The sequence below is a fragment of the Ictalurus furcatus genome, chromosome 21 (assembly GCF_023375685.1).
Source record: "Ictalurus furcatus strain D&B chromosome 21, Billie_1.0, whole genome shotgun sequence".
Lineage (NCBI taxonomy): Eukaryota > Metazoa > Chordata > Actinopteri > Siluriformes > Ictaluridae > Ictalurus > Ictalurus furcatus.
Window position 1 is genome coordinate 19,284,610 of NC_071275.1, and position 27,171 is coordinate 19,311,780.

General features: G+C 43.3%; 1 protein-coding gene across 1 annotated transcript; it reads right to left on the bottom strand.

The window, feature by feature from the left end:
* Window positions 1-804: 804 nt before the first annotated feature.
* Window positions 805-20,654, bottom strand: grm2b (glutamate receptor, metabotropic 2b). The gene is made up of 5 exons (XM_053652432.1): window positions 20,122-20,654; window positions 8,054-8,891; window positions 6,055-7,118; window positions 1,455-1,635; window positions 805-975 (listed from the first exon to the last, which is right to left on the bottom strand). Exons 1-5 carry the CDS (start codon window positions 20,635-20,637, stop codon window positions 902-904), a joined length of 2,673 nt encoding a protein of 890 aa, XP_053508407.1. The 5' UTR covers window positions 20,638-20,654; the 3' UTR covers window positions 805-901.
* Window positions 20,655-27,171: the final 6,517 nt, after the last annotated feature.

The window sequence follows — 27,171 nt, forward strand, 5'->3', positions numbered from 1 at the left end:
TTGATCAACACATCTGATCAACGCCACCGAATGATGCAGGGAGAATAAAGACAAACTTCTTTGTCCAGCCATCTTTAAAGGTTATGTTTTCATCGCCAACTTTTCTTTAAACGGGCGTCATCAGCGCACTGATCAGACCACAGAGCAGGTAAATATAGTGAAAAATCTGTGAACATTACAGCTTGATTCTGGTCCAGTGAGCTGCCTTCAGCTAAGTCATTTACATAAATGCATGTGATTTGACTAAACCACAATAATTTTTTGAAGAAATTGGTTCCCTCTGCTGAAACCCTTTGCTGGGTCCACATCCGATCCTTGTTCTAGATAGATATCTAACATAACTGTAATATATATATGTATGTATGTATATATGTATGTATATTTACAGAACTCAACTCATAACTTTTTGTCAAAAGTTAAATAGTAAGAATATCCAGGAAATTCGCCCAACTGCTTATTGGTGAGGGCGTGTCGTCAAAGTCGTGTTAAAGACCCTTCCGAACTGGAGTTCTAGCATTTTACACTTCACTTCCATACTACAGCAAGTCCCAACTTTCCAACATTCAAACGTTAGTTGCCAGCGAAGCTTTGTAACTTAAAAACATAAATTCATGTGGCAACAAACCTACTTACTAGTTCATACTGGCACGTTGTTTCCACATAGTCACATTTACAGGATTTTTATTTATTTATTTATTTATTTATTTATTTATTTATTTATTTATTTATTTAAAATGATTGAACTCTTGGATAGCCAAGTATTTTGTTTAATAGAATTTCCACGTAAGTGCCTGAAATGGATGACAGAAGCACCCTTGGTGGAAAGAGGCATTGATAAAAGATTTATCCATGACATCACTGGAGATGGTGTAGTCGTGTGCAGTCGTGCTCGGTTCCTCCCTCACAACGATGAAGTCGTAGAGTCCACTACCTCTCGTCCATTACACACGGTAGGAACTACGGTCGCGGCTGAAGCTGCGGATGGAATATCAAACGTTTCCTTGTCAGTTCGAGTGAAAGAACATTTCAAGTATTAAACTTTTTTTTGCGCACAGAAACATGATGCAATCTCAGTGTAACCGTGCTGATCACTCAAGCATGTAAAGGACTTTGACATACGTCTGTATGACGAAGGATATTTTTTTTTTCTAACCTTAAAGGAATACGCCAGCAATTTCAAACCTCATCTATAACGAGATACTATCAATAGAGTATATGTTTTTAACCACAGACACTTTTTTCCCCCCCTGTACTGTGAAAAATAACGGTTCAGTAAATCAACTAACTGGTTCAGAATGGAAGTTTATAAATGTTTAAAATACGCAAGAAATAAAAGACTCGGGAGAGTAATGTAATAGAAAAGTAATCAACAACGGTTAGTTATTAGACAGTAGGTTGAAATACGCCATAGAATTCCTTTACCCCTGATAAGGATGAAGCAGGTATTTGACTACCGTGTGAGTAGGTGGAGCTGGGGGCCGTAGTGGCCGAGGAGAACCGGTTGTCCTTGGCCCTCAGCGTCGTCACGTTCTTCTGCGGCTGGAACAGTATGATGTGGATCTTGGGGGCGAAGAGGCAGCCGAGAACCACCGAGCCGCTCAGACTCACCGAGATGCACATGGTGGTTGTCTGAACCTGTGGAGTACACCGAGAGACACGGGTGTTAAGACATTTCTAAGCAGATAGCGATACAGTACAGATGACTACCTTATAGCACCATGTTATAATTCAAAAGAATTTACTAATTTATTTATTCATTTACATTTCACCTAAACGCCTCTCGTCACATTTTGATATTTGGATCATTTTTACTCTGCTTCGATCAGCAATTATGTGCTGCACAAGAAGCCCATGTATCTGTACCGACCTCTACGTTTTTTTTTTTTTTGTGGCGTGCATCATTAAGCTCCCAGATCACTTCTGGAACGCTCACCTCTTTTCTCCTGTTGCCTAAAACTCTTTATTGTAAATGATATTATTAGCATATTAAAAAGCAGACTCGATATTTAAAAACCCAATTAATGATAGAAAATGCAAAGAATTGTACATTTGAACGTCATTTTTATTCATCAGTGCCTCATTAATAGAGTAAAGTGTCATATTTATTTATTTATTTTTTAAATGACATCATTACTATTTGTGATTAATCGGTTCTCTGCACGTACTTCCCGACTCGGTTATCGCTATCGCTATGTAAAATCCAATATCGGTCGACCTCTAAGCGAGTCCGCATCAATCCTCTAGACACCAGGAGCACGACGACCTCACCACCGGGCCTTTGTTGTTTTCTTTCAATGATGCCATCAATGACGAGTGTCTCGTTTTAAGGGAGCAGACCTCCATTCGTGCACACGCTGCAGGGCTCCTGAATTCAGAGAACCTTCTTAGCTCTGCAGATTGCGCCTAATATTCTTCAATTTTAGCAAGCAGAAGCTTCTGAAACCTTGGAGGATGCTTTCATGCTGTCAGGGACAGGTTAGCATTTCATTCAGCAGACCTGCGGCGTGACTACAAAAAAATCTTCTGCTTTTTTTTTTTTTTTTTCCTCGAACATCATCAATCTGCACAATGCAGAAAACACGGACGTTCTTCAAAGTGAGCTTGAGGTTACTTGAGGACATTTTTTCCTGTTCATTAGGATCATTATCGCCGCCACAGTGTTTGTAGCTGTTCTTTTCAGTTTCATGTCATCCTACGGCATTCTCCCATTGCTGGCTTTTACACGAAATGCCATAACTTTTTTTTTTTTTGTGGCTGTCTTCAGTCGCAGTGGCACTAAATCATCTGCTGGTGAACGCATGCTAAATGATGCACTTTAAGACCGCCAGTCTCGACTCACGAGAAAAGAATTCTTTTTACGGTGTGCAGTTTTTGTCTACGAAAATCGTACAACGTAAACGCGGATGTACCATCCCAGCAGAGGTCTGGGGGAAAAACTTCGAGTCGTCTCCCGCAGTAACGTCTGCGTTTACATTTCTGTTTAAATTCTCACTGATTTAAGACGTGTCTCAGAGCGCAGGCAAAGAATTACATTTGTGTTCCATCACTTTTTTTTTTTTTTGTCTCCGTTTGAAAACTTCTGTTCCATCCACGTTGTTACTGCAAACTCGACAGACACCAGCGTGTGACGAGCAGAGCTCATTTGGGATCGCCCCCTGCACTACTCTGCGGCACGCCGTAAAATGCTGGACGAAATACCAAAGCGAGGCTTGACAGGAGCCAAACCGCTGTGGGAAAGAAAAAGGAGAGTGAGGAAAATACGAATCTCTTTGTTGCGCTGACAATCGCTGCACTTTGCTCCCGTCTGCGAGGCCGAGGGTGGCGTGCTGAATCCCATCGCCGCAAGCCTCCCTTTTATGCCAGAATACATTAAAATGTATTATTTTCCAAACTGTTTCCATACTCAGACGGAGCTCCTCATTAGTTATGATTCTACATTTTAAACATGGCCAAAGGCTCCATGAATACATTTTTAGACCGTTGTAAACGTCTGCTATATCTTGATACCGCGGATCGCTAGGTCTAGGTCTAAAATCTGACGCAGAAATGACGAAACTTTTGGGGGGAAAACAGGTTTTTAGACCTATTAAACAAAGGCCATGTTCACCACAAAAGCTTTAAGTAACGTTTCCTACTAATACGCACGTCTCCGCAACAAACAGAGAGCAGCTGGTACGATAAGGCTGCCTGCGTAATGCCGACCGAACCCTAGAAAACGTTACTGACTATGAGCATCGTTCGCACATTTATCGGAAAGTAGCCCTTGTACAAGGAGACTCTGCACACAACCTGTAACACTGGATGCTCATGTGAACTCCTCGTTAGGGGGAAAAAAAAATGGTTGACGCCATCACAAGTCGACAGGACATTTTTGCAGAATCAACTTTTCATAAGTGTTGAAAGTTTGATTGCATACGTCTTGGTATTGCGCAACACTACCGTCTCGAATCATTTTTTCGGATCGTAGCCGAGCTACCTTAAAAATAACGTAGGTTTTTCCTGGAATAATCTGCTTTCTAAAACTATCCAGCTGGACCCAGAGTATTGGAGCGAGCCCTCTTTTGTATCTGTTGTTTTTTTTTTAACGATTTGATGTCTTACAATTCTAATTACTGAAGTATTATTAACTGCTCTGTTTTGGCGTGCTCTGTACAAAGCATGCCAATTTTTTTTTTTTGTTTGTTTGTTTTTAAATATTTGTGCATTTAATTAGCTTCACAATAAAATGAAAACGTCACAGTTGATTTTCCTCAGTTTGACAAAGTCGCTTCGGTGTAGTTCGCTGCTTTTTCTTAAGTAGCTCACCGTGTAGCTTTAACAGAAGGTTTGGTTGCAGCGGAGCTACTTTAAACCAAGAGTTTCTGTAGCGTGACCAGTTGCAAATGCAAAGTAACTCCCCCAGCGCTGTTTTCAGAATATACATGCAGTGTATTTTTGATCTACGAAGTTAGGTAGCAGCTTCCCATCATGCTGATGAAACTTTGTTCAATTAGCTATTGTTTTTCAGAAAATATAACCTCAATCATGAATCGAGCTACTTTTGTCATAACGCTTTTAGGAAAGTTATGAAACTACGTTTTTCGTTGCGTAACGCTGCCTGTTACGTTCCGTTTCCGTGCATTCTCCGAACGTATACCTAACGCGTCGACTTTCGACGTGTTCACAGCCTTTTCTTTTAAAGACGCGCCTCTTGCCGTCTTTCTCGCTACGTGACACGTTATTCTGTTCTCCTGTTGTCATCGGATCAACCGGATCTAGGGATACATTGCAATTCTTTCCTCAATCCGGTCTCCACTTTGCACTGATGAGGAAACGCTGGCTTTCTTCCCGGCACTGTGATCTTTTCTGACAGCCTGGCGTTGCCGCTCACACAGCCTTGGGCCGTTCTTGATGACTGTGTTTACCGTGGAGCTAACTCGGTTCTGACATCTCGCACCACACGGCAAAACGAGTCCGCTGATAAAGTGCGACAGGCCGCCCACGGTCTGCCGGAGGGACTCGTAACGCACTCGAGTGTTACGTGCTCACGCCTCGGCGAGTTGTGTGTTTGCGTTGGTTGATTATTTATTTATTTATTTATTTATTTATTTATTTTTGCTGAATTTATCTGGTTAAAAAGCCCTGTCCGTTGTGGCATGTCCGAACTGCATGTATAATAAATTGCCGTTTTTATGGGTAGTGTTTTAAAAAATCAAAGAAGCCTCAGCATATCAAAGCAGCATTTACCCATCCTTTAGAAGATGTGCATTTTGTTACTTGAACATACAATTGTTGTTTTGCGGTTTTATGGGAAAATGTAGTGGGGTGTCGTTAATGGTGGAGTAAATGATTTGTGCCTGACAGCTCCAGGGTCCCTGGTTTGATTATGAGCTCGGGTTACTGTCTGCACGTTCTCCCTGGGAGTTTCCTCCAGGTTCTCTGGTTTCCTCACACATCCCAAAAATATGCCAGTTGGTGGGTTGTCTATGATAATTTGCTCCTAGGTGTGAGTGAGTGTGTGTACTCCCGCCTCAAGCCTACTGTTCCCGGGATAGGCTCCGGATCCGCTGTGACGCTGACTACGATGAAATTACCGAAGATGAACGAATATGAGGTTCAGAAGCTTCAGTCCATTACCGAAACCTGTTTTCATTTCTTCGGCGCTAAAAATCAAGTGCGTTTCTCAAGGACTCGCTCAGCAACGAAAGATGGTCGAGCCTTCCGCTTCACTCCCAACTGACCCTTCTTCCACTTTTAAAGCTGGTTAAAAAATGGTTTTGTTGCAGAATATTACCAAGAGCTCTGAAGCTCATTGAAATGACCTGATTGTTTTAGTTTTAGAAACCTCTAAGGGATGACGATAAATAGTCTGTCTTAGAGCGAAAGTATGCAATCTCCTGTGTAAACATGAGTTTTTCACATCAGTTTAAAATACAGTAAATTGGGTTAATAATAATAATAATAATAATAATAATGTATTACATTTTGAAATGGTTGCATATGATAAATGTTTAAATAAGGACTGTTCATGGTAGTGCACTCATGGTACATGGTAGAGGTATGATCTTAACTCACCCTGTAGTCACTTGCGGTGACGTAGAAGATGGGCTGAAAGGCCAGCCAGATGATGCAGGTGGTGTACATGGTGAACCCGATGAACTTGGCCTCGTTGAAGTTCTCGGGGCACTTCCTGGTCTTGAAGGCGTAGAACGTGCACAGGACGATGAGGATGCAGTTGTAGGTGAGTGACACCAGCATGCTGGAATCCAGACTGTTGCACTTCAGAGTCACCACGTCACGCCTCTCGGGACTCATTTCCTTCCTGACACCTGGTGCCTCCACCAGGAGCCATACCAATGCCACCAACAGCTGGGCAGAGATCAGCACACCACAGATGGCCACTTGTGATGCGGGGCTGATGAAACGAGGCCGCTGGGCACCGTCTCGTACTCCACCGAAGATCCGCGCAATACGATTGGTCTTGGTGAGCAGGGCGGAGTAGCACACAGCGAACGAGGTGCCGAGGCCGAGACGTCGCAGGACACAGACAACTGCCGACGGCTTAGCAATGTAGATGAAGGTCATGGCGTAGCACAAGAGAACCCCCAACAGGAGGATGTAGGACAGCTCACGGCCACTAGCCTTCACCACTGGAGTGTCGTTGTGCCGTAGAAAAACTCCAGCCACGGCCAGGGTACACATCATACCCAGACAGGCGATGGTCACAGGTCCTACAGCCCAGGCATCTGACCAGTGGATGTATTCTTCTGGAAGCTCGTAACAGCCAGTCAGGTTGGCCAAAGGCCATTCTCCAAAGCCGCAGTCCTCACAGGTGAACTCGTCTAGAAGGTACTGATGGGCTTGGCAGGGGATGCAGATCCAGCAGCAAACGTCCCCGGGTTGCATGCTCTTGGCCTCGTTGGGATGGCAAGGGTCGCTGCACTGGGAGGTCGGCGCTGGTCCTCCGGCCCAATGTAAAGTGCTGGTATTAAGAACCAGACTTTGGGCCCAGTAACCTACCTTCCTGTAGGCATACCTTCCGTTCTCTTGCTGATAATGGAAGATGTTGTAGCGGCCCAAGCAGTCACCCGAAGAGGTGAAGCGCACCACGTTCTCTGTATCAGCAGGTCTAAATGGAGCTATTTAGTAATGGTAGAAAGGGGGGGGGGGGAAGGGCAGTGAAATTTAGTAAAAAGATAATAATGAATAAAAATGGTTTCATTTAGAGAACACATCCTTCATTAGCACATTTACTAGCCGGAAAATGATCTCATCCTGCCTTCAGCAAAGCTTTTGAAAAATGTTAAGGCTTTGAGCTATGGTTGCTAATTATCACCACCTGCTGGCCAAAACACTTTAATGTGCATTTATTTAATGCTGTGAAAAATAGCTCTTTATTATGGGTCATCAAAAGGCCATGATTAACACCCAGATCAATAATAAATAAAAAAAACAGCTGGAGACTGGAACGAGCATAGCGTCTCCACTGATCTTCGAGAGATGAAACACCGTCGGTGGGCTTATTTGCTGAAATCCCATGGGCTTTACTGTTGAAACTGTCTACACCACCTCTGATGTATTGCATGTATAAAGTGCGGCTTTTAATGATTACAAAAATGACGTATTTAACCGCTAATTGTGGCTGAATCGACATTTTCTTCTTTCAGGCTCTACCAGATTTAAAATCCTCTCTCTGCTCATCTTTTCTTCTCATAGTTTCTCTCTGTGCAGCTACGCTGACTGGAGCTGTGTGGTAACCTAATAATTACAGTTTTCAAATCTGAAATTCAGCAACACATCCTTTTAATCAGCAGTAAAAACAACGTGCATCACAGGCCATTCATCTGAAGTATGCCTGAACATTCGTAGAAATAGCTCTCCTCTCTTTATACAGGGAATACTTGATGGATAAACATTGTTGATAATGAATGAAAGACGGTAGGTGGCAATTAGCATTATGCAAAGCAAATTGTGCTAATTGGTCCCACTAGCTTTCAGCAATTGCTATTCATTTTGAAGCATCCTTTTTATGAAGCTGTGGTAAACATTTGTAATCGTCAGTCACGCCACTCACCATCAAACTTGGTCTTGAGGATGAACTCTCGGTAGAACCTTTTGCCGTTGCCAGGCTTCATGGCGTCGCACACTCGTGTGGTGTTGGGGCACACGGCCTGCCGCATGTTATGCAGAGCGTGCGCCATCGCGTAGACGGCGTTCACGACGAACATGATCTTTGACTCCTGCTTGAACGAGCCATCCCTCAGACTGTGTCTGGCGCAGCCCGGCTCGTGCAGCCGACACCCGAACTTGTGCTCCCAGAATTCTCTGAACCAGGGGTTGCGTGTGTTGAGCTCTGGAGTGAGTTTGGTGAAGTAGTCCTCGAACTCTCGGATGGAGTAGGAGGCGAGCTCGATGGTGAAGGCCCCGTTGGCCGCTTTCTCACTGCCGTGCACCACACTCTCCTGCGCCCCCCAGCCATCGCTCGCCACCCAGATAAAGGTGACATTCATGCGTGCTGCTGCGACCAGAAGCTCCCTGGCGTCCTCGCTGCGTGTGAACAGGATCACCACTTTGGCGTTGGTCTTCTGCTGCAGTGAGCGGATCACGGTCTCGTAATTGCCCCGATTCATGGACCGGCTGACTTTAACCGAAGTGGCGATACAGATCTGGCGCACACGTGCTTCCTGCTGGAAAGCGTCGATACCCGTCTCACCATAGTCACCCTCTGAGGCCACTGTTGAGACGTAGGTCCAGTTAAAGTAGCGCAGGATGTCAGCAATAGCTTTTGCCTGGTAGAAGTCTGGCGGCACGGTTCGCGCAAAGTAGTCATAGCGTGATTTGTCGCTCAGCTTGGCACTGGTGGAGGCATAGCTGATCTGAGGGATCTGGAAGAGCCGCAGCAGGTTGGCCACCTGGAGACATTTGGGAGGGGGGGGTGGAGAGAAGACAGTCCTGATGTCCTATACCAAACCCTATCAAAACATTTTTTGTGTCTGGTGCTATGAGGCTGGTGCAGATAACCAATAAGGGAAGCTTATAGCTACATTATGAGCAAAGGGAAGAGCTTTTCTTTAATATCCCAATGATATATAATATGTGGAAAATGATCCTAGGCCTTAAGGCTACTCCAAGAATCTATCCATTGCATATACCGTGCACAGGTGTAATCCAGTGCAGTTAAACGGCTCGTACTCTTCAATTTGCAATTACTGTTTTTATGCCTTGAGATGACAATTGTCAGGAAGCAAGAGAGAATGTGGCCATCAGGAGGTACCTGGGCAATTCAGTAGGTTTACAGACCTAGTGATAGACTCCTCCCAACATAAAAATTCATATAGATTGCCAGGGATTCTCTGCAAAGCTTGCTGACAAGCAATCAGCCAGACACTCCAACCTCCAAGCCTGCCGATGTCACCACTCTATGAAAATATTGCCTCTGGCTATGTATCTGCTCAGCATGGAGAGGGATTTGGATCCTACAAAGCCTCTATCTTCATTCGTTATCTAGCTCATCTGGGAAAGTCGTTTCTGCTTGTTTAACCATGGGACTTGGGCAGGTTTCATTCTGATGGATCGAGATAACAGCTGCAACCAAAAACAACAGATAAGGAATATTGTTATATTTATCCCAGGGCACAATCAGGTTAAATCTAGGTGTCGACATCTTGCTTTTATGGTTCACTATAATGGTTGCCAGTGGGCACAGAGGGAGGGGAAAGTATTGAGTTTGTCCAAACGTTTTTGCTTACTCTCAACATGAAACATTCATATGGATATTTTAAAGGGCATGGAGACCAAATGATTCATTTAGATCCAGCTGTGGCATTTCTTCCTTAACTGTGTTATACATGCAGTTCGCGAATTGAACTTTCAGGCAGACATTCAGGTGGATATTACATCTACATACTTATTTCCCAAAGCTTTCAGAGCAATCATTGGAGGAACTCGGGGAAGCCATTCACTCTGCAAATTGGAGTGACAATTAGGCCCGCCGGGAGAGCCAGCTAATGACGGAAAGTCAGTGTCCACGCGGATTCACATATAGCACGAGGCTGCTCCACATTAAAATACCATTAGTCTGATGCTTCTCAGGACAATTGTTCTGCTTTAGGATCAATTTTTGCCTTTTTGTATTTTAATGACTTAAATTACACGGACATCATGATCTGACCTTAGGTCAGACTTCCCTCTGAGACACTCCATACGTTCAGTTCATGAGCTCGAGATGTGGCAATGCTCAGTAGACTAAATCCGATAACAATACTCCTAAGGGGTTGCATGCAATTTTCTCCCTCCCAACTTTAAATTCCAATTTCGAGTACTACCTAAGGCAAATCCATTTAAATTCAGCCCCCAGACACGCACTGTATGGCTGTTGTTATTGTATCCGTCTCTGCATGCATGTGGCTACGGGATTCTTCTTCAAGCTGAAAATAATCGTATCCTCTGAATATATGCAACAGTTTGCACTATAATGCTACTAGCTTAGGAAAAATAAAAGTTCCTCAAGGGATCTTCGAATAGTCAGAGCTTCTTAACTTTTCTAGAAGTTGTACATGGAACTTTCTTATTGTATAGGTATAGGCTTATTGTAAATGGTAAATGGACTGCACTTAGATTTTTTTTTAAACTTAGCAGTTCTACAAAGCGCTTTACACTGTGTCATTCACCCGTTCACATACACACTCACACACCAATGGTAGTAGAGCTGCCATGCAAGGTGCTAACTTGCCATCGGAAGCAACTTGGGGTTCAGTGTCTCGCCCAAGGACACTTCGGCACGTGGAGGCACGTGGGCCGGGAATCGAACCGCCGACCCTACGATTAGTGGACAACCCACTCTACCGCCTGAACCACACCATACATTTGAAATGTATGTTTATTCCATTCCAAAATGGTTAAAGACCATTAATTTGTTTAAACATTTGTTTCTTTCCCTTAAAAAATATTTAAGAAACCAACATTTTTACTCATTTATTTTATACAGAAGAGTGTAGATGGATTGTGACATTCGGTGGCTGTAAATCTTGTGGAAACCATTAAAGTGTCTATGTAGAACTATACAGCAGAGGGTTTCCCTGTGAGAAAAGGATCCATGGAGGTACAGCTTCGATCCTGAGCTCGGCTTACTGTCGGTGTGGAGTTTCACATGTTCTCAACGCTGTGCAAAAACATGCCAGTCGGTGGATTGCCGCTAGGTGCGAATGAGTGTGTGACCCGCGACGGACTGGTGTACCATCCAGGGTGTATTCCTGCCTCGTTCTCAGTGTTCATGGGAGAAACTCCAGATCCACTGTGACCCTGCCCAGGATAAAGCACTTGCTAGAGATGAATAAATGAATGAATACCACCGGCTCGCTCAATAAATAAATTCACACACTTAAAATCTGCATCTTGTGTTTTTATATGTTTCTGTAAAGCTGCTTTGAGACAATCTCCGTTGTTAAAAGCGCTGTACAAATAAAATCGAATTGAATGAAAAAGCTCAAATCCTCAACACCCTGCGAGTAACACCTTACTCTTATGGTATAGCTGTATTTTTAATTCTGTAGCCCTGGAAGAACACCACATCATGTGAAATGCTACCAGCACGGCCCCGTCCACCTGCTGACGGACATTAGATGTGATGTGTTGCGGGGTTCACATGCTTAACACTGCATGACAGCCATGTTTTAGGAGCCCGGTAAGTTCAAGGGCCACCGGAGACCAGATGAATCACTGACCTAAGGAGGAGAAACTGAGGGAATGTAATTCGTTTAGACAAGCGCGAATCTGGTCGGGACCAAGACACCCGTTCGCTATCAGTACTCCCTACCGAGGGAGACTCGTCCTGTTCGTACCGTCTAAGATGCAAACCTAGCCCTTTTTGCGCATTAAGATTTCATTTACGTGTCACTGCATTTGTTTCTTTCCCTTTCCCTTTGGCATCTCAAGTGGAGTGTATCAGAGTGCATCAGAACGGCACTGAAGCGTTTGACAGAGAGCAGCTCAGCTGTTGTTAGCAGTCAATCACCCTGCACACATTCGAGACACACACCAGCAAGGGAGAGACGTCACTAATCTCACTCTGTTTCTCCTTTTCTCTTTTTTTTTTTTCTTTTCTTTTCTCGCAGCCTGCCTTGGATATTCAGTCCCCACACACCTAAATGAATATTTATCATCTCGCCATCCTGTACGTATGCATGCAGGTGTTCTATTGGAGCGTTCAATGACATCTGTCGGAGTTCAGTAAGGCAAATAAAGTACAACTGTCCCTCTACCAGAGAGAGAGAGAGAGAGAGAGAGAGAGCATTTCGGGGAATTTGTTCAAATCCAATTCGAAAGGAAGCAACTCACTGAGCTCCTTATTTTGAAGAATTTAAGGGTCACATTTCAGGTGTCCTGTTCAGTTTAGGCAATCCGATTTTTAGGCAGTTCTGCTCACCTTGCTGTCGAATTTAGATCCACATGGATGACCATTCTGTTGCTCTGACTATGGAGTGTGAGCAAGTGGAAATAAAGCTTTTATTCCAGCTAACAGTTGTACATGGCTAACCTGCTAATTCGCTAGCGGCGCTATTCAGCGAATAGTATTCTAGCTGTCTGGTTAAAATTAAAAAACGCTAACACAGCACAGCCTTACAGCTTATATAGCTAGATAACCCTGCTAACGTTCTGTTTCCAAGCTAATCTTGCAGTTTATGGCAATATTAATATGCAGCTAACTTTGTTTCGTTTCTGACTTTTTATAGTTAGCCAGCTACACTACTCAGAAAATGGAAGTAAAGCTGTATATTTAAGTTATTTTATTTCATGAGCATAGCTAACTTAGACCGCTACCTTGCTAGTCACCAAGGCTTGCTAGTTTTGGGCTAGCTAGCTAGCTATGTTATTCATATTCATCGAAGAGTAGTTCTTCAACAAAAACGGAGCTACTGCTAGTTCTGGATCGAGCCTCACGTTTTGTAAGCTGAAAAACTAGCAAACGGTGTAAATGTGCACGCTAAAAGTTGCAACGTTTTGATGAGGCCGAAGCGTTTCTCAAATGTCTTGAGCAGATCGTTGAAGTCCTGAATGAGCGAGGGACCTTCGACAGATGCAACTACTGAATGGAAAACAGCTTCAGGCAGGGACAGAGAGATGAGAGAGTAAAAGACAGGAAGTGGTTGAGAGATGAGGAAGATAAAAATAGTAATCATGTGAGCCAGAGCGAGAGAAAGTGGGGATAAAACGAGCAGAAAAGCACGAGCGCTACGGACCGAGCCGGAGACCGAAAGGCTTCTTATGGGTGAAGCGGTGTGGCGCTTTGACCCCACATGCGAGTGGATCGAAAGCGGAGTGTCTCGTGACGCAGTTCGGCCGCTTTTTACCGTCCCGCTTTCAACATGAAAGCCCCATCTGTTTCATCAGCTCCTGCGCCAGGCGTGTGGGCATCCCACACACAGCTACAGCACTACAGCTTCAGCCAGAGAAGTTAAAAAGAGCCTCCCTTCACAAGCAGTCGCTTAGATGAAAGAAATAAATCACGGAAAATTAAATTTCATCCTTCAGATTCGGAGGACTCGAGCCGAATGGAAATTTGCTGCCATTTAATTTCCTGAATATCGTCTGTAAACTCCCATAATGGGATTTATATACTGTAGATGATGTGCAGGTTCTCGGTGAGAGTTCCCATGCAGCATATTATTAGCATTATTAGCATTCTCTAAAACACGAAGAACAGGTGAGGTCTCTGTGTGAGTGACCTTGTGCAACTCGGAGAGGCTAGATGACTCTTATTAATACTCCTCATCCTGTGAGCCTCTGTCTCGTCCTGTTTGGTTTGGAGCTGCTCTAACTCCATGGCTCTCAAAGTGAGGGCCAGAGCCTAACCTTCTTTCTTTCTTTTTTTTTTCTTTTCTTTTTTCGCTGATCTAATGAGCGTGGAGGTCACCGTTATACCACAGCGCTGTTGAATTCTCGATTCCGGTTGGTCAGAGGTTCGGCTCCGACGGCGTTCATTCTAACACGTTAACGTTTCTACGTACACCGTGACTTCTAATGCGCACGCGCTATGTAAATGGATTAAAAAAAAAAAAAACGTGTGCAGTCGTTGATACGGATATGTTTTTCTCTGGGCAGAAATGTATTTAATGTTTTTGGAAGGAGTCTCCAGTGTCAGTGCTCTTGTAACGTTTTCCTGCCACGGGGACGCATCGGTTTACGTTTTGCGGTCTCTCCGTAACGTGGCAAGCTGCGTTTTATGTTGTCTTTTATTTTAAGAGATAATAAGGTAAATATGAATCTACCCCCAGCGTTATTGGTTTTGGTTCTGTGGACGGAAAGCTCAGTAATAAAAAGCCTCTTCTAAATAACCATTTCAAAATATATTTACATAACGGACTGGACGGGTAAATAGTTGGATTATATCAGAAGTCCAGTCGTTTTCACAGGAAAAAAAAAAAAGGTCCTTGTATTCAAAACCTTTTGCGAAGCCTTCAAGGACAACTTCGCTGTGCGTGTTACTGCATGGCAATTATTATTCCCAATACTCTGCATGCACAAGGTCGGTTTTGTGCAAAATCTGTATTGTAATTTATTCTTTCACCTGCTGGAGGAAGCGATGAGAGCAGGAAGGATGAAAGAAGCCACATGACTAGCAATTGGTTTGCGTTATGAGAGCCGGTGTGAACTATGACGCGCCTGGAGAACCTGCCACACAGACACGCAGTATCCCAGGCAATATTCTGCTACTTTAATTAGAGCGCAGGAAGACTTTCAGTGAAAGAGTGACAGATCCAGCCTGAAATTTCGCAGCCAGAGTGAAAACTCCGGAGTGCCTCAGGCTTTGTGCATGAAATGAATTAATTGTAATGCGCGATTACTGAAGAATTGACGTTGTGTAATATTAAGATTCTGTATTCATATTTAATTCACTGTTTATTGCAACAGTGTTTACAAAAAAAAAAAAAACAACAAAAAAAATCTTATTGTTTGTTTCTCTAGGGAGGGGAGACGTTTAGTTCTCAAGACAACCGCACAACCAGTCTGCCATTCTCACCCACACACAAACTCAAATATAGATCTTTATATTACACACACACACACACACATGCACACCCCAAAGATAGCACAGTCTTCCGGTATCAGTCACACACCCACGCACCCAAACTTAACCTCAAAACAGTTGAAGCTGAAGCCGGTATTCATAACTCCCAGAAATACAATCATTCAGCTTGTAGGGACACGTTAGGTTACGTTCAATTTACCTGACCTGAGACAGTTTTATATCTGGAATTTATATTATACGTCATTACGGCCATCGTCGTCATCCAGTAGCACAGCAAAACAACCAATGAGGACAGCGACAGCAGTGACGTTATTTAGTGGAGGGATAGGGAAATTTGGGATTCACTTTATATTTTACATTTACACTTACACTTACGGCACTTGGCAGACGGCCTTATCCAGAGTGAGTGCATTTATACAACCGAGCAGTTGAGGAGTTAAGGGCCTTGCTGAAGGGCCCAGCAGTGGTAGCTTGGTGGTGCTGGGATTTGAACTCATGACCTTCCGGTCAGTGAGCTACCACTGCCCCAGTTGATATTTTAGGCATCAATTTAAGCAAAACTGGAAGCGATATCAAAAGTTACTGAGTAGCATCCAAAACTATTGCACAAGAAATGGGTGTGTGCATGCGGGATGTTTCACAGCACAGACTACGTCCACCTTAATCCGGATAGATCTGAAACCTGCCTTTTTCGTTTTTAAATCGCTCTCCATCCACGCTGGCGTTTTCAAACGTTTTCCACAAATCGCTTGCATCCCTTACATCCCTATACCGCACGTGCATGTGTAAAAACATAAGCAGCTTTGGTCTGCGCCATTTCCGTAAGGCGTTTATTTAAGAATGCAATCTGAAGGTTGTACAAAGTGACACTAATCTTTAAAGAGTAAACAAACTGGGTAGCAGGCACAACAACTACAGTACAACATCGTCCACCATCTTGTTTGTTTTATGTTGAATGGGTCACGTGACTAAAAATACGCCATCTCATTTATGAATGTCTCCGCTTTCTCAGTCCACACAGTGTGAAAACGCTGTCTTCGAGTTCTCCACTTGGGGAAGCGCTTTCGCCGGACTAAAACGCCGTCTCGGTGTGGACAGAAGGAACCAGGGACTTCAATTCCCAGCAGCCACTGCACCTCTGCGTCACGGTCACATGACCACCCGCACCTGAGTCTCATCCCGGTACAGCGCTCTATGTCTGGCTTCGTTGCGTCTCAGGTTGTCACGTTATGCTCTGCCGTGTCCTAAAGTGTTGGTTTAGGTGTGTTTTCCTTGTTTACGTTTGCTTAGTGTCTTTTTTTTTGTGTGTGTTTTGCTTGAACACTTATTAAACTTTGAATCTGCACGTACATCCGCCTCCATCTCCGCATTCGTGACAGGAAGGCCAAACCGTAGAGGGAAATGATGCGTTTTCAGATTAATCCGGATTAATATGGACGTAGCCTTTAGTCAATAAAGTGAGAGAAGGTCACTTTACGAATGTGAACCCTCAAGATAGACAGATCTGATCTGAGACCAAAATTGGAATTGTGCAATGAAGCTTGTTATATAAACATACACTCATTATGTTAGACTTCTTCACATCATTTAGTGACTCCTAATACTTCCTTCTCCAATCTACCTCACAATCCAGATGGCTTGCAGCAAGAAAAAAAAAAATACTTGTGTGGGGAGGGGAAAAAAACAAACAAAAAGAAAAACGCTCCCGGCTCCTAAAATGGCCGGGACGTCTGTTGCCATGTGCTGTCTGTTTTATATGCGTGTTCATCCACATCATGTTTGCTCAAGGCGCGTGCCAAGCGCCGTCTCCCTCATGCCAGCAGGCTGATTGAGCTCCAGACAGCCTGAAGGCTCCTCTTAGCTCATTCTACTCAGAGGAGGACAGGTGGCTCGGGTTCTGCCAAAGGAGCGTCTCCGGGGCTGTGATAGTCCTGCCACAGACGGAGGAAACTGCTCGAGAAGCCGCTCTAATTCCACCTGCTGTGATCTACGATGTGATCTAGAGTGAGGAGACTTTGGTGCTGTTTTGGATTATGACATGTGCGTGACTTGTATGTTCGGTATATTTATATAACGATAAAAGCGCGGTAAAAATTTCACTATTCATCCATTGTAGTCCGTTAAAAACAAACAACTGATAGTACCTTGGTCGAGTTCCTGCGTACGTTTCCTATTGCATGACGGTTCCTGTAAAAGTAAACGCTGTTCTGTTGACAGAAAACACTAACAAGAACAACAATGGAGGAGCTTAAAGATCTGCTTTACCAGATACTTGCCATTAGGTAGTGCTGGCCAAACATTCAGTGGTCTCCATGATTTCTGGTGCCACCCATATGTCCCTGTTTGGTACACCCGTTACCCTAAGAAGGCAGGGAACTACATTCGACCCGAGTACAGGTCGCGTAGCAATGGAAACAATGCCAAAATGTCTGGTAGAAAGGCTAGCCTCTCGCTAGCTAGCTCTCTCCTATCGCACGTCACGGCTACACCACAGTGCGACCGAACGCTTCAAGATAAGCTCTTCTTTTTTTCCTGTTGTGCCATTCGCCAGCCGTTCCATCCCCATCATATACCACTCTTTGTACCTTCCTGACCTGTTCGTCCCTTTTGACCTTCCACTTTCCTTATATGGTTTATGCTTCCTGTTCCTGTTGTTTTGGTGTTTAATTAATCATGCTTATTCCTTGTTTGTCCTGAACTAATTTGCCTGTTTAAACGCTGTGTTTGCGACTTATTTTTGAGTCCTGGTGTGCTAGAGTCTAGTTCTTGGGTTTTGACCCTGCTTCGCCCCCCCCCCCCCCCCCTTTTGTATTTTAACCTCAGCGTTCGACGATCCATGACAGTGGTGATAGAATTCCTCTGAGTAAACATACTGAAAAACGACTGCTGCCAAATTGCCAAAAGTCACACCTTACACGTATCAATAAACGTCCACTTCTGAAGTTGTGAAGGTCACAAAAATGTGCCGTTCACATGGAATATTCTCATATAAACATGGTGAACACATGACCACATTTAAGTCATACCTCACCTGATTTAACTGATTTATTCGGGCCCACACCCGCGCTCGTTCTGTGAATGCGACAAGGAAATTAGATTGAGGGTGTGCACCACAAATAGCAAAATGTGACTGAGCTCCAATCACAGTCTGGCGCTTTGCTTCATTTATTTTTGAGGCCATTACAAATATGTAAATAAGTAAATAAGACCACTCCAAGAATAGGACTTAGAAACACCAATTAGCTATCTTCGGGGCAGTGATTACATCTTTAGTAATGAAGGTTGGCATGTGGTTTGTTTTTTTTTTTGTTGTTGTTCTTTTTCTGGATATTTCGAGATAAAAATCGAACCACTGGACAGTTCACTAGCTGTTTTCTCATCTCTTACCCCACCAAAGCTTCTTGCATAAAAGGAAACGCTACAAATCCCTCAGGTGGTCGAGTTTGTGCAGACAAAACTCCAGAACCAAACCTAATTATACAACGGGAACATAATTAGAGCTCGGCCCTCTCTCTGGCAGTGACAGCCGAAAGGAAGGAGCCGGTAATTAACCACGCTTACACTCGCAGCTCACGGCTTTTCTGCAGCGAAGCGAAGACACTTCAGTGCCGACAGACCTGTCGGGGGTTCAGGAAAGCTGAAAGCCCCTGATCAGGAAACTCCCAAAGTGGCAAGAGAATTTATATCGCCACGACATTGGCTTCCGGCCAACAAGAAAGCTGTGACGTTGTCCGTGGACATGTCAGCTATTAATACGTGGGGCTGACATCTCAGAGGTGTTGGCACAGTCTTGGTCATTTCATGTTATCTGATTACACAGTGCTTTCCCGTGCTTTAAAATACGGTAATTAGCGGTAATTACCAAGATCATGATCATACTATTATAGTGCCTGCAAAACAGCAGTGACATTTTAAAAAGCTGTGAAAACTAGAAGTAATGTCCAAAACAACCATTTTGGTATTGGTCAGTGGAGCTAGCAGTAGCTAGCAGTAGCTCTATTTTGTTGATGAACTACTCTTTAATGAATATGAATAACATAGCTAGCTAACTAGCCCAAAACTAGCAAGCCTTGGCGACTAGCAAGGTAGCTGTCTAAGCTAGTTACGCCATCAGTATAATAATATAAGAGTCAATCGTTGTTGTTAGAGTACGGATGATGACACTTGTGGTACTCTAAAGTTTAACATGATGCATTTTATCGGAAAATCATTTTCATATCTTCATATTACCCAGTGCTGACCTTCAGAAGGCACTGGAATTCATACTTTTAATATCTAAGACGAAAGCTTTTCTCGCTTAATCTAAGACTACCGTCTTATCTCTAAACTGATGAAACTGGATCCAAATAACCTTGAGGGAAGGTTATATTTATATTGTGGTGTTTTCTTTTTTAAATTTATTTATTCATTTTTTAATTGTACAAGGTTACACTTTGATTAGACTCCATCCATGTGAAGACGTCACCATATAAACCTCAAATATGTTATATAAGTCCCAGGGCACAGGACTGAAAATACAGCTGGTTTTGCTGCTCAAGAGCAATCTGAGATCAGACTCCGTGGCCTAACGGTTCCTGATATGCAGGCCTCGATGTACATGAGTCTCCCAGACTACCCCTCGAGCAGTATTGACCCCTATGGCGAAAGGGTGAAAATCAGTATTGTTTAAAACATACCCCAACCCATTACACAACTGGGTTAACCGGAGACTACATTTGCAGTTTTATTTCACGTGCTAGTTTGCTTTTGCTCACTAGGTCCCTCTGATGGCTCTAAGTATTGGCTTTTACACCCTTCATACTGCACTGTACACTATATGGCTAAACATTTGTGGACAGTGATATTGTATCATTTATACGAGGAGCCATTTTGTATTAACCAAAAAAAAGTTTAAAAAGCAAATGAACGTTTGGATAAGATTTGTGTGAGATTGGACATTGTAAACAAAAACAAGACTAGCTAATTTACACTGAAAAGAAAAGATACACTGAAACTTTGGCAGTTAGTCATACTTTCTTTTTTTTTTATTGCATGTTACAACCACTAGAACTAATGTTTAATCATGAACCCTAGGAAGCTTGATTCCTTGTTAGACTTATTCAAGCCATATCTACCTGTATGGAGACGTCGCTATACGATCCCCCGATCACTCCAGATATAGCCAGCGGCGCCTCGTCCGGCACGGGGTTGGACCCGTCGGGGCAGATGAACCCGGGTTGGTGCACTTTGGTGAGCGACGTGCGGACAAACTCGAGCGACTGCTCCAGCGCGTACGTGTCCTTGGAGCACGTGTCTAGGATGTGGGCACCCAGCTTAAGGCCTGGTAGGATGCGGTTGTCCTGGTTGATCTCATCGAGCGCCAAGAGCATGGCCTCCAGACGCTGGATTCCACGCTGCTCGTTGATCTTACCACAGTCCTGCGTGCCCTCGCCTTTCTCGTGTACGGGGAACAAGCCACCGATCACCAGGTCGCCGTCCATGATGATCTCACGTTTGGCGCCGGGTAGTGCAGGGACGTACCTCGGGCTGGCCTGGACAGGGATGGGAGGGACAAGCAGGAGGACGGCCATCATGGTTAGAACTAGAGGAGCCATGATGGGGGAGTCGATCTTTACTAGAAGCACAGCCATGTTTAGTCGTATGGAAGGTGCTCTTGGTTTAGATGTTTAGATGTTGGATTTTATAGACTGTCAATGCTTCCGGTGAATGTTCTTGCATTTTTCCTGGCTCGTTGAGGAACCTGCAAGAGGAACAAAGAAAGAAATAATAAGGGTTTCAAGAAGATCTGCATCTCTCAAGTGTGATCGTTTAATCTGGCCATTTAACACTGCCTAATGTTTGCCTACCAGTTGAACATCTCTGATTAAAACCAGACATTGTGCTAATCATTAGACATCACATTAGGCAGAGAAAAAATACAGAGCCGTCTAGCCGTTTAATTGGATTGACCTCCGTGTCGTGGAGGCTGGGCTGCTTTTATTGACTCGTTAATTTTATTTAATTATTTTATTTGAAACATCAGAGCCTGTCCAATTCTGGCAAAGAGCCAAAAGCCGTGACGACAGCTCATGGCTTAGGGAAGGGAGATTTCAACTCTTTTACGGCGGGGGGGGGAGGGGGGGGGAGATTTCTATCTATTTTCACACAAATAAATCATCATCAAATTTTAGTTCTGTAAATTCCGGGGCTGACGTTCATCACTAGCAATCCTCATTTAACTTCAATTAAGGACTGCTGTTAAAACGCAAGTTTAGACTAACTTTAAACCCTGGAGGTTGGCTAAATGTTACATAGATATTATTTGTAGTCTGAGACTAAATCCACAGGCACCAAAACTTTTTTTTTTAAACAGAGGTCATCCTCGCTTTATTGTTATGCAGATTTAGTATTTCTGTTCCACGGATCCATCTTTCTCCGCACCAAACTCTTGCCGTTCGTCTAATGAAGCAACATCCTCATATTTATTAAAGTGTTCTTCCTCGACCTCCGTTACCATGGAAACTGGAGACCGTGGGTATGTTAAGGGGGGGGGAACAAGGTGCCATGATAAAGGTAAGCAGCATATAGCAATTAATTTGAGATCTTTCATCGTGCAAGAACAAACAAGGCATGCTTAGGAAAAAGACGTTTTGTTTTTTTGAATCAACTGAATACATTAAGGTGCTTTTTTTTTTCTTTTCTTTTTTTTTTTTTAAAGAAATGTGAAGGAAGGGGGGAAAAAATTGTTTAACTGACTTGGTTAAAGTGACCTTATGAAAGAAATAAAAGACAAGCGCACAGCAAATAATGGCTCGAACTAAAACTGAAAAAAGAGAAAAGAATGAAATATTAATGAAATACTCTGAAACTGTGAAATATTAATGATGCTGTTCCACTGGAGTTTTCTGAGCGAACACAGATGCCAATTACAAATCTGTATAGTTTAATTTCTTCAGGGCATGAAGGTAATCATGAGATATTAACATCCAAAATCAAACACACAACACGCTGACCTGAAGCCGATGATTAACGTGAAATCTTTTTAATCTAACAAATATTATATGGATAATATTAAATCCCTCCACAAACATCTGGAAAACATCTGGAAAACAGTTTAAGTGCAGATTCTTCATTTAGTATTATTTCCTAATTCAGTTGTTCCATACAAGTCCGTATTAGTATTTTATGACCGTTTCAGGAGAACACGATGAAGCACGGCGCGCAGATCTGTCTGGGTTCTCCGGTGTCGTCCTATCTTTCCCGTGAAAAAGTGAATCGGTGCATGATGCCCTGAGATGGACTAGTGTCCCAATCCGGGTGTAGTTCCGCCACGCACCCAGTGTCCCCGGGATACAGTGTTCTCCGATTCCACCGTGACCAGGTTAAAGCGCTAACCGAATATAAATAATCGAACGCTGCTAAATGTCGATGACATCTGTAACATGTGCATGAACACCAGTGAGTACTGGTCCGAGTTCTACCTGAACGATCACTCGACAGGAAACGCAAACTTGTGCACGTGATAAGACGCTTTGCAAATTGATACCAAGGTCAAATGTGAACTCGATTGCACCAGAATTGCCTGATACAGTTTCTTCAGATGTTTCCATATCTCCGAAAGTAAACCTCTAAAGTTTCTTCGATTTAAGCTTGCGCACAGCTTCATCCGGATAAGTCGGAGATATTTTCTGAGCTCTGACGTTCTCGTGGCAGCTATCCCTGACATCTGTCTCGCCCTCGTGACTGCTAACGCTTCGGCTCACGACCGTGCAGACGACGCCCAGCAGGGTCCGGCGACTGCGGCCACGCAAAATATTTAATTGGCATTAAAATCAAATCTTTCCTTGGCTTTTCGTGCAGCAGATGGGAGCAGCTGGGAGCTCTGTGCCATCACCAAGGTTGAGGCCTGGAGTTAATGGGACACTCCATGCCAAGGTAATGTAGCGTGATCAGGCCAGAGAGGAGATGATTAGGAGCGAGGAAAAAACTCTCTTTCCTCGTGCCGATCCGAAAATAATGAGTAATACACTATATGCGTGTTTCAGGGCTCGGTGTTCTGATAATGAAAAGCAAACTCATGGAAAGTGATATTAAATCGTTTTTATCCTCGTAACAGTCTGTGGTGTTTCTGAGTGTTAGGTCACGTCGCTTGTGCAACATGATGCAAAGAGAAGAGCATCGCCGGAAAGCACACCGTGTCCAAAACAACGGGGAATAATTGACAGAAGGATGTTAGCAGTCTGTACATCTCGTCGGGTACTTGTCCTGGCTCGGTTTCCTGAAGTTTTCACTTGTTCGTGCTCTTTCTGTTACTGAGTATCAAAGCATGATCTTGTATTAACATTTGCCATGGGAGTCTAATTCCACCACCAGTAATAGAAAGTTCTAATATACTGTCACTTCTAGAGTAACCACTTACACAGGGATTTGTATGGCGGATGCTCCAAAACTTTTTAACAACGCATACTGAACATCTGCATATTATAGCGTATACACTCTTTTGGGTGGATGAGATTTCCTTCTAGTACTTATAAAGAAAACACGAAACGTGTTTTTTTTCCCACAGCATGATATATTTTCAAGCGAAACGACCTATTTGGGTGGGCGAGGCTTTAGTTCTATCCTTCGAGTTTTGATTGGCTTGTGAAAAGTAGGTGTTCCAAAACAAACATGAAGATGCTCAAACATGAAGAAGGCACTTGTGGAGGACTACTTGTCCTCCTACGACACCAGCGGCACTCAAGGAAGCGGAGGCAGACAAATTCCTGCTAGTGTTGGTGGAAAAAGACTTTTTTTTCGTCCCTAGTGTGAGCCCATATTAATTTGAACCAGGGTTAATACTGTATAAAAGAGAACCTTACAACAAATGTCCGTTTTTAATTTCGGCTTGTCTTCAGGTTTCCCTGTCAGAGAGTGTTGCATGGAGACGAACTCTACCATCCATAGACGCTTTAAAGAAATGACCCGAACTTAAAAGTATATGGTTCCACGATGCTTCTTCGAGGAGTGCACCAAACTCCGTGGCATGTTCCGACCCGATTGAGCCGTCATATTGATGGTGGTGATGGTGATGCTCCAAATGATTTAGTCTTGCATTACTATAGAATCTTGTCTAGGAAATACGCTTTGCCAAAGTAGTATTATCTTATCTTTCCACAAGTGATGAATTAGAAACTTCTTGGTAGTGAAGTCAGACTTTTGGAGCCTACTGTAGGTTTCAGTGTTTGATTAACAGGATACTCCTGAATCTCCCGAAGCGAAATTAAACACACAAGCATTTATGTTAATGCACTGCTTAAATGATTAGCATCCCCACCATAAGATTGATAGCACGCCTCCAAATCAAGCATTTCGACCCTCTCATTTTTGTCAGGTTTCCAACCGATAATTAGGATTAATGGCTTTGTTTGTGGAGCATTTCTTTCGTTCTGGCGTAATTTGATTGTCGGAAGGATCCACGCTGGCTTCATCTACATGTTAGACCTCCAGCAGCGCCGGACAGAGAATTCAACACTCAAACGTGGGATGTTTCTAGGTAACCACGGGGAAGCTGGATAATGGCATACATGATGGAGTCGTGGGAAAAAAAACAAACGGCTTGATCTCAGCAGGATCTTTTTCTTGGCTATGAGCGGCGGAGCTCCTCCACCAGAAGCGTGTAAACATTCTCCCTGTTTGGGGGGTGGGGGGGGGGGAAGGGGGTTTTTCAATTTTCAAGTGTTTTATGAATTCGTTGGATGATCGGGGATCTAAGGGGTCTACTTTTAAAACCTTTCTGATAGGGAATCACAAAGTAGGGGACCTTTTGTAAAGGTTCCCCTAGGGATACAACTGAAGTGGGAAAACTGGGCGAGAGGTGCGAATACACCGTGAAAGGACACCAGTCCATCACAACACACGTTCACACCAATGGGCAATGTATCCTAGCCAAGCTACCTATACGCACGTGTCTTTTGGAGGTGGGGGGAAAGTGCGAAAACTCCGAAACTCACACGCAGACAGTAACCCGAGCTCGGGTTCGAACTGGGGACGCCGGAGCTGTTCCTCAGGATCCAGTTAGACAAACAGATCTTGATACTGCATCCTGTTTAAACGTGCCAAACGGTTACGTCTCATCGACGGTGGAATGGTACCGAAGATTGTGATTTGTATCATGTACGTGTCAAAATGTCTTCAGTACTATAAATATAGTCTATTTATAGTTTTTATAATCGTTTTCACTTTTTAAAAAAAAAAAAAAAATGCAGAATTGCTTCTTGCTCCTGACTGCCCACAATTATTTGGACTAGGGCCAAACCGAATTTTGCAACGTCGGATGAATCGATGCATTTATACACACCAAAATTAAACCATATGGTGTTGCCCTTAGCATGCCTCTTCTTCATTCCTCTGCAAGTAACCATGGCTTCCTAAGAATGGCGTCACTACAGAATCAAGGCTTCTCATGACCTCCTATAGGACTGCTGAAGTGGGCTTGATTTTGTAGAGGTGTCTAAAGAAAACCCTGCTCTTTGCTTCACTTGTGTGGGAAGAGGTCTGCTCGGGATGAATAGTGTTATTCAAAGCACCATGTCATTGACGCTTTATTATCCAGAACTTTAAAAAAAAAAAGAAGAAGATTCAGTCCTTGCCAGACTGTCATGTTAAGCGTGTTTATGTAATGAATAGCTATATATAATATAATACGATATGAATGGAGCACAGCCCTTGTCACCACAACACACTGCATCTCTTTAGCAAGAACACTAAAGACGCGTTAAGCCTCCTCTATTAGAACAGTGACAGCCGTGAAAAGCAAACCGAGCAGCTTGAATAGCATCACAGAGACTCGTAGGTAGGAGGGCAGATATACATGCGTACAGGCTACTGTTACAGAAATTGAGCGACAGCCAGTGTGTCTTGGCCAAGCTATGTCTTTCTGCCGCTTGGCTTCTTACGGAAGTAGTGGTGCTTCCTGTTCGAAACTGTTAGCTGATTTAAAGTCGATGTATTTTTTTAAAAAAAACAAACAAACAAAAAAAAGATAAATAGTACAATGTCATATATGAGAGATGATTCATTCACTGGTCATTTAAGCAATTCACAGCAAAGTCCCCAGTGCTTAATTACCACCAACAGCACCGGTTCAACACCCACAGTGACGTTATATAATGGAGTTAATTCGATATTCTAAGAGTTAACCTGATCTCATGAGACATTTATATCAAACAAAGGCATTATGGTGGTTAAAATTGTTTGTACAATTTTTTTTTTATTTTATTTCGATGAGTAGGGTCAAGGCACAAGACTGAACCCGATATCCGAGCTTAACTATTGGGTCTTTTCATGCAGGTTAAGTAAATTTTGATTAGTATTCAAGACATTCTCAGACATAAATGTCGCCTACTTTTTCCTTTGTGCTGGCGTGGTACCATCAAGGGTACTTGTTTTGTAACTTGGTGCATGTGGTGTACCTTTTTTTTTTTTAATTTTGAGTTTTTAGTACAGTATGAGTAAATAAAAGTGGTCCTTAAAATCCAATTATGTGCCTTTTAATGTTTTCAAAGCTACACTATATTCAGTTTCCAGGTGCAAAACTGTAGAAGGAAAAGTACAGGGTGGTATATTTGTTTTATTTTTTTGTTCTGAGAGTGATATTAAGCTGTCTGAGTAGCCTAAAGAAGGTGGTTTAGGTTTAACATATTAGAGAAGTTTTCAGGGAAAATTCCTGGAGAAAATACCCCTTATCCACAGACTCTATCAGTTTGGAAGAAGAAACAATTCCGAAGTAATCACTTCCTTTGATGTACAGGAGGCTTTTAATAAAGCTGGAGCTTCCTGTGATGTGTGAATGAACCTGAATCTGTGTGCTGATGTTATCTGTACATCTAGAAGATCTGGAAACCTTACATGCACGGAATTAACGCACGGATTTAACGCACGGAATTAACGCAAGGATCGGATTGTCTGTTCTGATCACTGACCGCGCGCACGCGTTTTTCTTTTCCCAGATAGATAAAAAAAAAATTTTTATTTTATTTTATAGCCTATCGAATGCTTCGTGCAGTGCGACGCATGGGGATCAGTGTGTGTGAATGAGGTTATAAATAAAGGTGCTGTTGAATGCGCGCCCCGCTAATCAGCATGCACGGGAAAGCTTTCTTACCTGTGAAGAAGGAAAGTTTTGTTGTTGTTGTTGTTGTTGT